The sequence below is a fragment of the Ornithorhynchus anatinus genome, chromosome 4 (assembly GCF_004115215.2).
Source record: "Ornithorhynchus anatinus isolate Pmale09 chromosome 4, mOrnAna1.pri.v4, whole genome shotgun sequence".
Classification (NCBI taxonomy): domain Eukaryota; kingdom Metazoa; phylum Chordata; class Mammalia; order Monotremata; family Ornithorhynchidae; genus Ornithorhynchus; species Ornithorhynchus anatinus.
The window spans coordinates 124,354,113-124,367,922 of record NC_041731.1 but is presented as its reverse complement, the minus strand read 5'-3'; the positions used below and the strand labels follow the sequence as shown (position 1 = coordinate 124,367,922).

At 45.9% G+C, this 13,810-nt stretch overlaps 1 protein-coding gene and 1 non-coding gene across 2 annotated transcripts in view; both read right to left on the bottom strand.

Annotated features, from left to right (window-relative positions):
* Nucleotides 1-958: 958 nt before the first annotated feature.
* The window catches only part of HS3ST1 (heparan sulfate-glucosamine 3-sulfotransferase 1), a 30,475-nt gene continuing 17,623 nt past the window's right edge, over nucleotides 959-13,810 (bottom strand). Inside the window, exon 2 of the mRNA XM_029061891.2 lies at nucleotides 959-2,287. Coding sequence (XP_028917724.1) covers nucleotides 1,231-2,169 — 939 coding nt within the window. The 5' untranslated portion in view covers nucleotides 2,170-2,287 and the 3' untranslated portion in view covers nucleotides 959-1,230. The remainder of the gene's footprint in view (nucleotides 2,288-13,810) is intronic.
* On the bottom strand, nucleotides 6,661-6,798 carry LOC114811832. The gene has a single exon (XR_003759528.1). It is a non-coding gene; the product is annotated as a small nucleolar RNA SNORA7 (small nucleolar RNA).

Genomic DNA, 13,810 nt, shown 5'->3' with positions numbered 1-13,810 from the left:
CACCAGCAGTACTCTGCAGCTCGTGAACAGGAGTAATAATAATAATAATGTTGGTATTTAAGAGCTTACTATGTGCAGAGCACTGTTCTAAGCGCTGGGGTAGATACAGGATAATCAGGTTGTCCAACATGAGGCTCACAGTCTTAATCCCCATTTTACAGATGAGGTAACCGAGGCACAGAGAAGTGAAGTGACTTGCCCGCAGTCACATAGCTGACAAGTGGCAGAGCTGGGATTCGAACCCATGACCTCTGACTCCCAAGCCTGTGCTCTTTCAACTGAGTCACGCTGCTTCTCAGGAGTGAAGGAAATGGACTGAGGAGGTGATCCAGGGCTGTGGGTTAATGATATGAGATCAGAGAAGGGATAGGTGAACTACTGAACTGAGTTAAGAAGAGAGGGTGAGGTTGAAGGCGAAAATTTGGTCATCAAGGGATGAGAACGTGGATATGGAAACTGAACGGGATATGATGCCTTGATAAAATTGATGCGGTTCAGGAGATCAGAGGCATAGAGATGGAGGGTAGGGGATAAGGGAGCATCTTTTCAATAGCAAATTCCATGGCCCCGTTGTCCTTGAAGCCACCAATCACCTCCCTCAACCCCGTTAACCAGTCAGAACGTGAACGTCTAATCACCCTGTGGGCTGCTAAACCTGCCTCTGGGAACTGGCCAACTCCAATCAAGTCAAGTGAGGTTAAAACTGGTGCCTCCGTGAATAATACAGCACTCCAGTAAAGATGAGGCGAGACAAAGAAACCCGACGACTCCGTCGAGACATTAAAAATTAAAATAGCCACTACAGCAAAACAGAAAGGGGAAGCAAGGTTCCCATGTAGATGTTTTAAAATACCAGATGGATCCAGATCCTGCCGCCTAATGCATCAGGACATTCTGCAGTTCGGGGGTCAGATGAGTAACTAACATACCAGAGGGGTAACAGAATCCCAAGGACGTCTTTTGCAGTGAAATAGTTTAGTTCCTTCATAGAGAGACGTAATACACAATGTTAACAACCATGAAAAACAATACAAAATGCTTTCAAATTTAACAAGTAGAAAAATATAACTAGTTTATATGGCAATTGTGGATCTAATACTGTACATAAGGAATTTATGGATTTTACAAATAAATTATAGCTTAAATGCCCTTTTATTCATTTATTTTTTTTTTCTTTCTGGATGTACACGGAAACTCTTAGCAGAAAGGTTCTGAGGCTAGCCTGTCACACTAGTGCCAGTCAAATGTCCTGCCCACGAGCTCGAAGAATTTCTTATTGGGTTCGTGAAAATATTCATGCAGCTTATTGAGCAGTTTGGGATCGACCTGAGGGTGGGCTCGTCCTTTCGATTCGTGTAAACAGCGATCCCGGCCACTGTCCCTCAGGCAATAAAATCCTTTCGTCTTATTAAAGTAGAAATTCGAAGCATTGATTTGAGGTGACAATTTCAAGAACCTCTCCACCTTTTCTATCTCGGGGAAAGGATCGCGGATCAACCGATCTCCGTCGACGATGTGAATGTGCTCGAGGGGAAAATATCGCAACCAGTTTTGCATGTGAAAGTAGTACAGACTCCGGTTGATGGCCTTGTAGTCCACGTTCAGCTGGCCATCCTTAATCAGGAACTCTTCGACGGCGGGGTACGGCTTGCGCTTCTGCATGTGATTGTAAAACACCTGGGTGTAATCGGATAGCACGCGCTCGCTGGGGTCCCGCAAGATCAGGAGGAGCCGGATGGACCTGTTCATGTTATAAACCCTGGCAGGCACTTTGGAGGAGGTGAAGTAGGCCGGGGTTTTCTCGACGGTGAGCTGGTGGGGGTAGGAGAACGGCATCTGTCTTGCGTACCACTGTAGCCCGTTGCCGTAGTGATCTTCCCAGTCGAAGAAATGGACCTCGCTTTCGGCGGCGGCGATGGCGGGGTGAAGGCTGAGCATCTCCAGCAAGGCCCTGGTGCCCCCTTTCCTCACCCCGATGATGATGGTCTGAGGCAGCTGCTGGCTCGCGCCGTTGGGGTGAGCGTCGTCCCGGAGGGACGTCTTCCTCAGGAGCTCCTTCTGGACGGATGCGGAGGGGCCGTCGTCGGTCCTGGGGTTCCCGGCGGGCCGGGCAGGTGCCATCTGGGGCTGGACGGCGAGCAGCACCGCTCCGAGGAGGAGCGCGGCCATGATGGATGATGGGAGTCTTGTTCGCTCAGTCAGAGAACGGGGCCCGAAGCAGCTTCCGCATAGAAACGCCTGAGCGCCGTCCCCCTCGGCAGCGTGACGCACATAGGACTCTCAGTGGCTGGGAGAGAAAAGAAAGATTCACTTATTATCCTGCCAGAAGGTAGGGACGCGGTTGAAACCCTGCTGCTGCCTATCGACCGTCCGCATCATCTTGCTCTCTCCAAAGAGGGTACATCTAGCTTTCTGTCAAGGATATAGAAGTTGAGCTCATACCATCAGGTTTCATTTTGAAATCAGAAGGCGGCGGCCAGCGTAAACTGCTCTCGGACCGTGGTCTTAACCACCGCTGGATACATCAGGTTCAAAGGTGCCGTGTATTAACAGTTAGTTGTCATCAATGATTGGTGATTTCAAAGATATTTTCACCACAGTTTCCAGATCACCTTTATGAACTGAGACTTCCCTCTATTAGAGTGCCGAGTTTTTATGTGGGGAGCAGGAAAAACTCAGACTCTTCCATTACAGTAGCAAACCATTTCACCAGTTTACCTAAGGACCCTGGGCAAAAGGAGAAGGAGCACTAACGCAATTAGTAATTATTAGACCTAGTAATAATAGAAGTATTTCTTAGGCTTTACTAAGCGTTGGGTTGGTAGAGGGAGCTCACAGACTAAGGGGGAGAAGGAGAACAGGTTTTTAATCCCTCTTTTGCTGATGAGGAAACTGAAGCACAGAGAAGTTAAGCGACTTGGCCAAGGTCCTACAACAGACAAGCGGCAGAGCTGGGATTAGAATTCAGATCCCTCTGAGTCCCAGGCCGGTGTCTCCACATTCTCTGACTTCCAAGCCCGTCCTTTTTCTTCTAGACCAATCTGTTAGCTATCAATTAGTTGGTCATCAAGTATGTACGAGAAGAGGCATGGCCTAGTGGATAGAGTACGGGCTTAGGAGTCAGAAGGATCTGGGTTCTAAAACCAGCTCTGCCACTTGTCTGCAGTGAGATCTTGGGCAAATCACTTCACTTCTCTGTGCCTCAGTTACCTCATCTGCAAAATGGGGATTAAGACTGGGAGCCCCATGTGGGCCATGGACTGTGTCTAACTTGATTAGCTTGTATTACCCCAGTAATTAGTACAAGTTTGTATCACCCCAGTACAGTACCTGGCACTTAGTAAGTGCTCAACGAATATCATTTTTAAAAAAGCTAAGGAAGTAAACATGAACATTTTTGATTACCGTTTTTTCCAGAAAGCAATAGAGTAAGTCTCTAAAGTCAGAAATTGTCTTTTCCCTTTCCCCTAGGCTGTAAAGCTCACAGAGGGCAGGGAACATGTCTACCAACTCTGTTATATTGTACTCTCCCAAGTATTAGTGCAGAGGTGGGGCACACAGTAAGTGCTCAATAAATATAACTGATGGATAAAAAACAATTGATAGAAATAATGAAAGCGATGTGATTTCCAAGGTCACTAAAGATGAAACTTCCACTTGTGCTACTCTAGAAACTGAACTCTGGAAATCAAATAAAACTACAGTCTTCAGTTATTCCTTCATACCTACTTATGTGAAGTTCTGAAAAGTAGAAGCAATGCCCGGAGCAATGTGGAGCAGGATCAGTTATTCATTCGGCACACACTGCCAGCCCAAGGATCAACGGTCAAGGCCTAAAAACAGGTCGGCCAATTCTTATCGAATCACGTATCTGGTCAAAGAGCAGCAAGGATTCTTTAGGAGCCTGACATATCTTCCTTTTCATCCTTACACAACTGCTTAAGATCACTGTTGAAAGAGTGTCAAATCGCTATTCTCGGCAAGTCATCTTTGATACAGAGTGAGTTTGGGCTGTCAATCTCAGAAAGGGTATTGGAATTTACAGAAGTTGTCAACAAACGGGCTACCATCCACAAATGTGACCAGGAGAGATTGTTTTGATTTAGTCTGTGGTAGTTACACTTGGATGGGAAGAGATGAGGTTTAGTATTGTCCACACCTAAGGTCAGCTCATCTAGTCTTAAGCAATTTCCACAGGCAAACATATGAACGGCACAAAAATCAGGTCAAGCTGGATTTGATTCTCCCTTCTGAGTACACAGCCTCACTCTCCACGTGCCACATCTCCTCTCTGCCACCTGCAGCTGAATTTTGGCGGCTCAGCTTCGGGAAGAGGCATACCCAGATCCCATGATAATAATAATAATTAAACACTTACTCTGTGCCAGGCACTGTACTAAGAGTTGTGGGGAATACAAGCAAATTGGGTTGGATCTAATAATCCCATATTGGGCTCATCATCTTAATCCCCACTTTACAGGTGAGGAAGCTGAGGCCCAGAGTAGTGAACTGACTTACCCAAGGTCATACAGCAGACAAGCGGCAGAGCGGGGATTAGAACCCACATCCTTTTGACTCCCAGCCCTGTGCCCTATCCACTGTGTACAGCAGACTCAGGCCTTGGCAAATTCACATCCAAGGCTAGAGAGAAGAGCAACTGCCATACTTTTCCTCCCAGGGTGAGAGCAAAATGTTGGATTGACAATTGGTCTGACCCAATGGGGTATTGATGTCCCGATGGGGACCGCTTCCAAGGTCCCAGAGAAGATCAGTGGCAATTAATCATGATACTTGTTGACTGCTGTATTAGATGCTTCGAAGAGAACAATACACTAAAGTTGGTTGACATCATTTCCCTACCCACAGGGGCTCTGAGGCTAGCGCGATTAAACAGCATGGTCTAGAGGAGAGAAAACGGGTCTGGGAGGCAGAAGGACCAGAGTTGTAATCCCAGCTCTGCCACTTGTCTGCTGTGTGACCTTGGGAAAGTCACTTAGGTTCTTTGTGCCTCAGTTACCTCAGCTATAAAATGGGGATTAACACTATGGGCAATATGTGGGACATGGACCGTATCTAGCCTGATTAGGTTATATCTAACCAGTGGCATATAATAAGCTCTTAACAAGTACAATTAAAAAAAAAAATCAATGGTATTTATCGAGCACCTCACTGTGTGCAGAGCACTGCACTAAGAACTTGGGAGAGTAGGAGATGGTAGATACTCTCCCTGGCTATGACCAGCTTGTGATCTAGAGGGATTATGTGGAGAGCACTGTACGGGCACTTGGGGGAGAATACAATACCATAGAGTTGGTAGATCCACTCCTGATATTTTCTTTTCTAATCCTGTGTTCTTTCTCCTCGTTCCCACTTTGGCAGAGGCAATGGAGAAGGGTGGAAGGGCAGTGGATAGTGCTGGAGCTGGGAAGATCAATAAGAACGAGTTTGCCAAAGTCCAGATCTGGAGGGATCAAAGTCTGGATTAAAGTAGAGACGAGAGGGCCGGGCAGAAAGGGTCCTTCTTCTTACAGATGAAGGATTTCTTTATCGGGATGCTCTGGGAGACACGAGACGAGAGCTATCAGACAGAGCAGACTCGCTCATGCGCTGTTTCTAGCTATGTTCGAGGCGTCACAGAACTTGGAAACCCCCAGAGAGCAGAGCCTTTTCTAAAGGAGACTGTATTTTCTGGACTCTAAATCACAGATCATCCCGCAACTAAGGCAAATGTCAGTGATTTTGGTTGAGGTGGCCTGGTGAATGGTATATCTCCTGAGTGACTCTGTGCCTGTGCTCTTCTTATATTAGGGCAGGGAAAGCCCTTGTTCAATAACCTTAAAAGACACACATGAATATCAATCGGCAAATGGAAACGTGGAAAAAAAAATAACCGGGATTATCCATTTCCCTCTTGTACTATCCCTGCTTTTTTTTTTTTGTCTTCCTTCCCACATAAACCAAAACCTATTTTTTGTCCATTGATGTTTCAAGTATTAGTTTTAGACTGTGAGCCCCCGGAGGGGCCACAGATCATATCAAAATATCACTATTGTACTTTTCCTAGAGCCTTTTTTCATGGCATTTGCTAAGCGCTCACTATGTGCCAGGCGCCGTCCTAAGTGCTGGGGCAGATACAAGGTAATCAAGTTGGACACAATCCATGTCTCAGGAGCTCGCCATCTGAATCCCCATTTTACAGATGAGGTAACTGAGACAGAGAAGTTAAAATGACTTGCCCAAGGCCACACAGCAGACACATGGCAGATGCAGCATTAGAACCCAGGTCCTTCTAACTCCCAGGACATGTTTTATCCACTAAGCCAAGCTGCTTCTCTTAGCGTGTGCAGGTTGATACTGCACACACTAAGCGTGTCATGAATGCTATTACATTCTCCCTCTTAATGCGATCTTGGTAGTGCTGGTTTCTTGTCTTGTTTTGTCTTATGCTGTCGAGTCATTTCTGACCCATAGCGACACCACAGACACATCTCCCTCAAAACGCCCATCACTCCATCTGCAATCATTCTGATAGTGGATCCATAGCATCTTCTTGGTAAAAATCCGGAAATGGTTTACCATCGCCTCCTTCCTCACGGTAAACTCAAGTCTCCGCCCTCGACTCTCTCCCGTGCCGCTGCTGCCCAGCATGGGTGAGTTTTGACTTGCAGCAGATTACCTTCCACTCGCTAGCCACTGGCCAAGCTAGCAATGGAATGGATAGGCCTCTGCTTGACTCTCCCTACCATAGCCAAGACTGGAAGAGGACCGGAAACTCTCCAGGTGCGACCCTGAGAGGGATACTGCTGGTTTCTACCCACTCTCGATCCTCCTATCCCTGTCCTCCATATTCTGAGCCACAGGTGGGACAGGGATTGTTCTTGCTCCGATCCTCTTGTACTTCCCCGAGCCCTCGGCACAGTGCCTGACACTTAGGGCTTCAAAAATACTCTAACCAACTAAAATGGAGACTTCCGTCTTCACCAGCCAACCTACTTCTCAGCCTGATCTGGTCTCAGCCTCAATTCTGGTCTTCTCAGCCTTCCTCAGGGGCTTCTTCAGTTAATCAAACAATGGGATTCAGTGACCATTAACTGTGTAAAGCTTGTTAAGTTTGTTGTGGGGAGGGACTATGTCTACCGACTCTGCTATATTTTTTATATCGTACTCTCCCAAGCACTTAGTACAACGTCCTGCACACACAAGTGCTTAACAGCAGTAAGAGCTTAGAGAAGCAACATTGTTAGGGATAGGCCATGGGCCTGGGAGTCAGAAGGACCTGGGTTCTGCCCGGCTTCACCATTTTTCTGCTGTATGACCTTGGGCAATACACTTCACTTCTCTGGGCCTCAGTTCCCTCATCTGTAAAATGGGGATTAGGAGCCCCATATGGGACAGGGACTGGGTCCAGTCTGATTACTTTGTATCTATCCTGTACAAAACAGTGCCTGGCACATAGTAAGCGCTTAACAAAAACAATTTAAAAAATACGATTGATCAAAGAGCTAAATGAGCTAGTAATCACTGTACTAAATGATTTTGGGAGAGTACAGTGAACAGACACACTCACTGCTCTCGAGGACCTTATAACCAAGTGGGGCAGATGGACACTCAAATAAATTACAGATAGGGGAAGCAACCAGTATAAAGATAAGCATTTTAGAAGTACTGTGGAGGTGGGTGGGAGAGAGAGCCATAAGATGCTGGGGTTTTGGATTCCAGTGCTTGGGTACATTTCTGACCCACAGGAGCTGGAAATTGACTGCTCCTGCTGCCTTAGGCACCCTCACAGTCCCTTGATTCATCTTTGTTCTGAGCACTGTGTTTTCCTCCTCTTTCCCCAGACCATATGAGAGGGGTGGCACTAGGCAGGCAACAGGCGATAGACTGTGGCTGATCCTCGCGTCTTGGAAGGGGATCCAGTGAGCTCTCTCCACAACACTCCAGGAAATCAAAATCTGGGAGGTGGGCAGGGAGATGGAGGGCTTTACCACAACCACCGGTAGCCCCTTTGAGCAATTACAGTACGAGAACAGATCCGGAATAGCAGTTGAGGGCCCCTGTAGCATCACTCCATGAAGTGAATTCCAAGAATAGCCATAAAATCTGCATATCAATAACTTAAGCACTTGGGGAACATATCTACTGTTTGGGCTTCAGCTACCATCTCTGGATAAGTCCAAATCTACCTCTCTTGCCCTGGCCTCTTCCTGGCTACTCAATCTAGCTTCTCCTCTTGGCTCGAGGATATTACTCCGTGGATGGTTCTCCCTCCAACACTCCAAATTCAACATGTCTAAATCTGAACTTCATCTCTTCCCTCGTAAACCCTCCCCTTCTCTCAACTACTCATTGAACGCTTCCTGTGTGCAGAGCACTGTACTAAGCGTTAGGAAGACAATACAACAGAGTCGGTAGACGCATCGCCTGTCCACAGCAAGCTCACAGTCTAGAGGGGGAGACAACCATTAATATACGTAAATAAATTACAGATATGTATGTAAGTGCTTCGGGGCTGAAGGAGGGGCGAATAAACGGAGCAAATCAGGCTAAAACAGAACTAAGCCCCGTATGGGCCAGGGACTGTGCCCAAACTGATTGTCTTGCCTCTATCCCTTTGCTTAATACTGTTTTTGGCACACAATAGGGGCTTTAGGAATACCACAATTACTATTAATTATTATTATCCTGGACTCATTACTGTCACTGTACTCTCGCTTTTAATCTACTGCCAAAACCAGCCCCTTTCTCTCCACCCCTGTAACCGATGTCCTGATTCATGCAATGGAAGGATCGTGTCTGGACTTCGTCAGCCTCCTCCCTGCTTTCCCTGCCTTTAGACTCTTTCCTTTTCAGTCCATGCTCCATGCTGCTGTCCGGATCAGCCTCCTAAAATGTCTCTCAGTGCATGACTCTACTCAAAACCTTCCGATGATTGCTCATTTTACTCCACCTCAAACAAAGACTCTTTAGTATTGGCTTTCAGGCTTTCCGCCTTCCTTATCAACTCTTCTCATTAGCCACTCCTCTGGTCACACTCTGCACCCCCTCTGCTCTCATCTTGTTTACCTCTGACTCCTTGCTCACTATGTCTTGAGGATCTGGAACTCCCATCCCCCAACATGCCTGCTAGATGTCAGTGCCCTCAGATTATGACCTCCTTGAGGCACAGGGACCTTATTTAATTCCCATCTGTGTATTCTCTCCCAGTGTTTCATACAGTGCTCTGCACATGGTCAGTGCTTAATAATTACTATGATTATCACAACAGTCCTCCTCCTCCAACTACTACACTAAGTAGATGCCATCCTGTCCTTACAACCAAAGTTAAAAGTCCTATTCTCCACCAAACATGGGGAGGTCCGAGCTAAGGGATGGATGCACAAGCAACCTTTCGGAATCTCTGTGGGCCCGGCAGTAATGAGAGGGAAGGCAGCACTATTGTGTCCCAGAAAAAGACATCCTAAGAGTTAATTATTATTATGGTATTTGTTAAGCACTTACGTTGCCAGGCACTGTACTAAGCGCTGGGGTTGGACACAGTCACTGTCCCACACGGAGCTCACAGTCACAAACACATTTGGCAGATGAGGGAACCGAGGCCCAGAGAAGTGAAATGACTTGCCCAAAGTCACGCAGCAGACAAGCGGCAGAGTTGGGATTAGAACCCATGACCTTCTGACTCCCAGGCCTGTGCTCCGGGGCTACTCTCTCCTCTGGCCAGACTGTCGCTCGATTTTAAGGTCCTCGAGGGCTAGGATTAGGTCTACCGATGCTCGGCCCAGAGCTCTTGCACAAACCACTGCTCCATAAACACCATCGATTGACCGAAGAGGTGGCGATCGTTTGTCTGTCCCCATGTGGACGGGGATACAGCACTCTCTCCAGCCTATGAAGGGAAGAGTAAACCCCACTGGTAACCCAATGGCTTCATCAGGAGCCTAAATGGCCCATTCCAGCTTTTCCATCACAGAAAGCAGGAGCACTCAGTCTGTAGAGTGAGACTGTGGATGGCCATCAGTAAATCAGAAAAGGATTGAGTTCTCATGAATGCTGAAATCTCTAAATGCCTCTCCAGACCGTGTGCTCAGAGAGAGAGGAAGAGCGCCCCGTCCCTCCATGTCACACTGGGAATTATGAATGACAGAGGGTGGATCTTCCTCTCTACTCTACTACCTGGTTTGGGGAAGGTTGGGGATTAATCTGCGAATTAATCATCTCTCGGGCCGTTTGTGAATTTTGAACGTTAACAAATCTCTGGGCCTATTTCTTGAAGTTTAGATTCAAATCACTCAAAATGAAACCGACAGTCTCCGGTGGATCATTTGAGCCCAGCTGCCACCGAGGGAAGAAAATCAGCGCTAATTCACGTGACCACTTGGGTCGGGTCTCTGTTTCTCTTTGAAGAAAAAACAGGCTCTTCAGACACTCTGATTACTCAAGCAACTCCCTTAGTACTGTGATATCTCTCTCTGCAGCTGTAGTTGGTTACGTAGAGATGTTTACCCGGCATCTGACATCTGGACCCTCAGGTATTTTTATTTGTGCTTCTCTTGGCTTTCCTTTCATAATAAGCACTTCAAGGGCAGTGCCTGTATCCCTTCATTCCTTGGTAACCACACAGAGAAAAGAACAAATGTCCTTGGAGGACCCTGGGTAGTTCATTGTCTTTCTGATCGGGAATAGAAGGTCATCGGCGGCACCATATTGGGGCAGGTCAGTGTTCCAGCCCATCAACAGTCCATCTGCAAAGGTGGCATAAGAGGACACTAGGAAAAATGGTGTGATAGTTGCTCTCTTTGACATTCGTTCTCAGGAGTGGGATGATGCTTTCTAACATCCTTAACCATCCATTCCGTCTTAACCATCCATTCCGTCTCTAACGTTTCTATCTCATCCCTCTTCCTTGGCCAACCTTCCATAAATGTATCCAAAGCCTCCTTGAACCCACGGAGGTTAGCGGCTTGTATCACAACCTGCGGTACTGGATTCCGCATGTTTAGCGGCTGCTGTTCGTAAGGCTTTTGTTTGTTTTGTTTTTTCATTCATTCAATAGTATTTATTAAGCGCTTACTATGGGCAGACCACTATACTAAGCGCTTGGAATGTACAATTTGGCAACAGATAGAGACAATCCCTGCACTTAAACAAAAGGACCTGGGTTCTAATTTTGTTTATCTTGACCGTACCCTCTTTAAACTACAGTGGGGTCCCATAGCCATGTGAAACGGTCTAGAACAAGGTGGGTAAAATCAATCAAACAATAATAATAATAAGAAAAATAATGCTATTTATTAAGCACTTACTACGTGCTAAGCACTGTACCATGTGCCAAGCTGGGGATGCTACAAGATGAACGGGTTCCACACGGGCTCACAGTCTAAGTAGGAGGGAGAACAGGTTTTGAAAAATCAATTTTGCAGATGAGGGAACTGAAGCCCAGAGAAGTCAAGTGACTTGTCTGAGGTCACACAGGACGCATGTGGCAGATTTGGGATTAGAAACCAGCTGCTTCTGACTGTCGGGCCCATCCTCTTTTCAATAGGCTATGCTACTTCTCAGCAAACAAGCAGTGGTATTTATTAAGCACTTACTGTGGGCAGAGCCCTATACAAAGATCATCATCATCCATGGTATTCATCGAGTGTTTACTGTGTGCAGAGCAGTGTAGTAAGCGTATGGGAGAATATAGTATAACAGAGTTGGCAGACACTTTCTTTGTCCACAATGAACTGTCAGTCTAGAGGGGAAAAGGGCAATATAATAGAGTTGGTAGATATGATCCCTGCCCACAAGGAGTTTAGAATCTACAGGACTTGAGTTCTAATCTCATTTTGTCACTTGACTGTTGTGTGAACCTGGCCAAGTCACTTCTCTCTGTGTCTCAGTTTCCTCCATTGGAAAAATAGAGATTCAACACCTCTTGAGTGCTTACTGTGTGCTGAGCGCTGTTCTGTGCACTTGGGACAGAACAATTCAGTAGAGCTGATAGACACCTCCGTCAAAAAAGAGCCCACAGTCTAGAGTGGGAGACAGACATTAAAATAGATTATAGATAGGAGAATGAGAGAGTATGAAAAGACTCGTATATAAATGCATATTTACATGTAAGTATAAGTGCATATGTACATTAGTACATATGTACATAGTGAAGCAGCATGGCATAGGGGATAGAGAACGGGACTGGGTTCTAATCCCAACTGTGTGACTTTGGGTAAGTCACTTAACTTCTCTGGGCTTCAGTTTCCTCATCTGTAAAATGTAGATTGAGACATGGGCGGCACATGGGACAGAGACTGTGTCCAACTTGATTATCTTTTATCTAACCCGGCATTTAATATGCTGCCTGAAATATATAGTAAGCACTTAAAAAATGTCATATTAAATAAAAAAAAACTGCTGTGGGTTCTAATCCCAGCTGTGTGACTTTGGGTAAGTCACTTAACTTCTCTGGGCTTCGGTTTCCTCATCTGTAAAATGTAGATTGAGACATGGGTGGCACATGGGACAGAGACTGTGTCCAAATTGATTATCTTTTATCTAACCCAGCATTTAATATGCTGCCTGAAATATATAGTAAGCACTTAAAAAATGTCATATTAAATAAAAAAAAAAACTGCTGTGGGTTCTAATCCCAGCTGTGTGACTTTGGGTAAGTCACTTAACTTCTCTGGGCTTCGGTTTCCTCATCTGTAAATATTTTGATTGAGACATGGGCGGCACATGGGACAGAGACTGTGTCCTACTTGATTATCTTTTATCTAACCCAGCATTTAATATGCTGCCTGAAATATATAGTAAGCACTTAAAAAATGTCATATTAAAAAAAAAAAAAAAACTGCTGTGGGCAGGAGGTGGGGTGAATCTCAAGAGATTAAAGGTCACAGAGCCAAGAGCAAAGGCAAGCAGAAGGAGGGGTGAATACTGTCAGCGCACCAGTACCGCCATCAATAAATACCACTTATCAATTGATTGAATTACTTCAGAGAGAGGTTTGGGCTTCAGGGAGAACTACTGAAGTCTAGCCTCAGCCCCCGGTACTTTTCTTCTCTCCCTCCCACCCAACTACCCTCTTCCCCCCCAACACACCGTGACTGTTTTCTTCAGAAAGGCTGAGTGTCACTAAAGGTTTCCACTCTACCCCAGTTCTAGGAGGAGTCCATCTTACCCTCAGTCGTGGCTCTAGCTGTAGCATATTTTTAACGGTATCTGTTAAGTGCTTCCACTGTGCTAGGCACTGTACTAAGCAAGGGGTAGATACAAGATAATCAGCTTAGACACGGTCCATGTCTATTTATTTGCCACTGTTTTAATGAGATGTTGTTCCCCTTGACTCTATTTATTGCCATTGTTCTTGTCTGCCCGTCTCCCCCGATTAGACCGTAAGCCCGTCAAACGGCAGGGACTGTCTCTATCTGTTGCCGATTTGTACATTCCAAGCGCTTAGTACAGTGCTCTGCACATAGTAAGCGCTCAATAAATACTACTGAATGAATGTGGGGTTCATAACCGTTTCCTCTGACATCACTTCCTTTCCATCCAGACAGGGGCACGTTGTCAGAAGAACAATCCCCAAATCCCTAACAAGTTCTACTAGAAATGAAGACACACATTATGGAAGAATCAAGTTTACTCTGCTTTTATTTTAGTTTTTGCTAGCCTTCCTGATGGTGATGATGATGGTTGATGATCTAGAATTAACTGCTGAGATCATAAAGTCTCTTTTCATGCATTTGCACTTTAACTTCCTGGGAACAGTGTACTTAAACTCCAAGTGGGCAGGGAATTTGTCCAGGACTTCTATTGTGTTTTG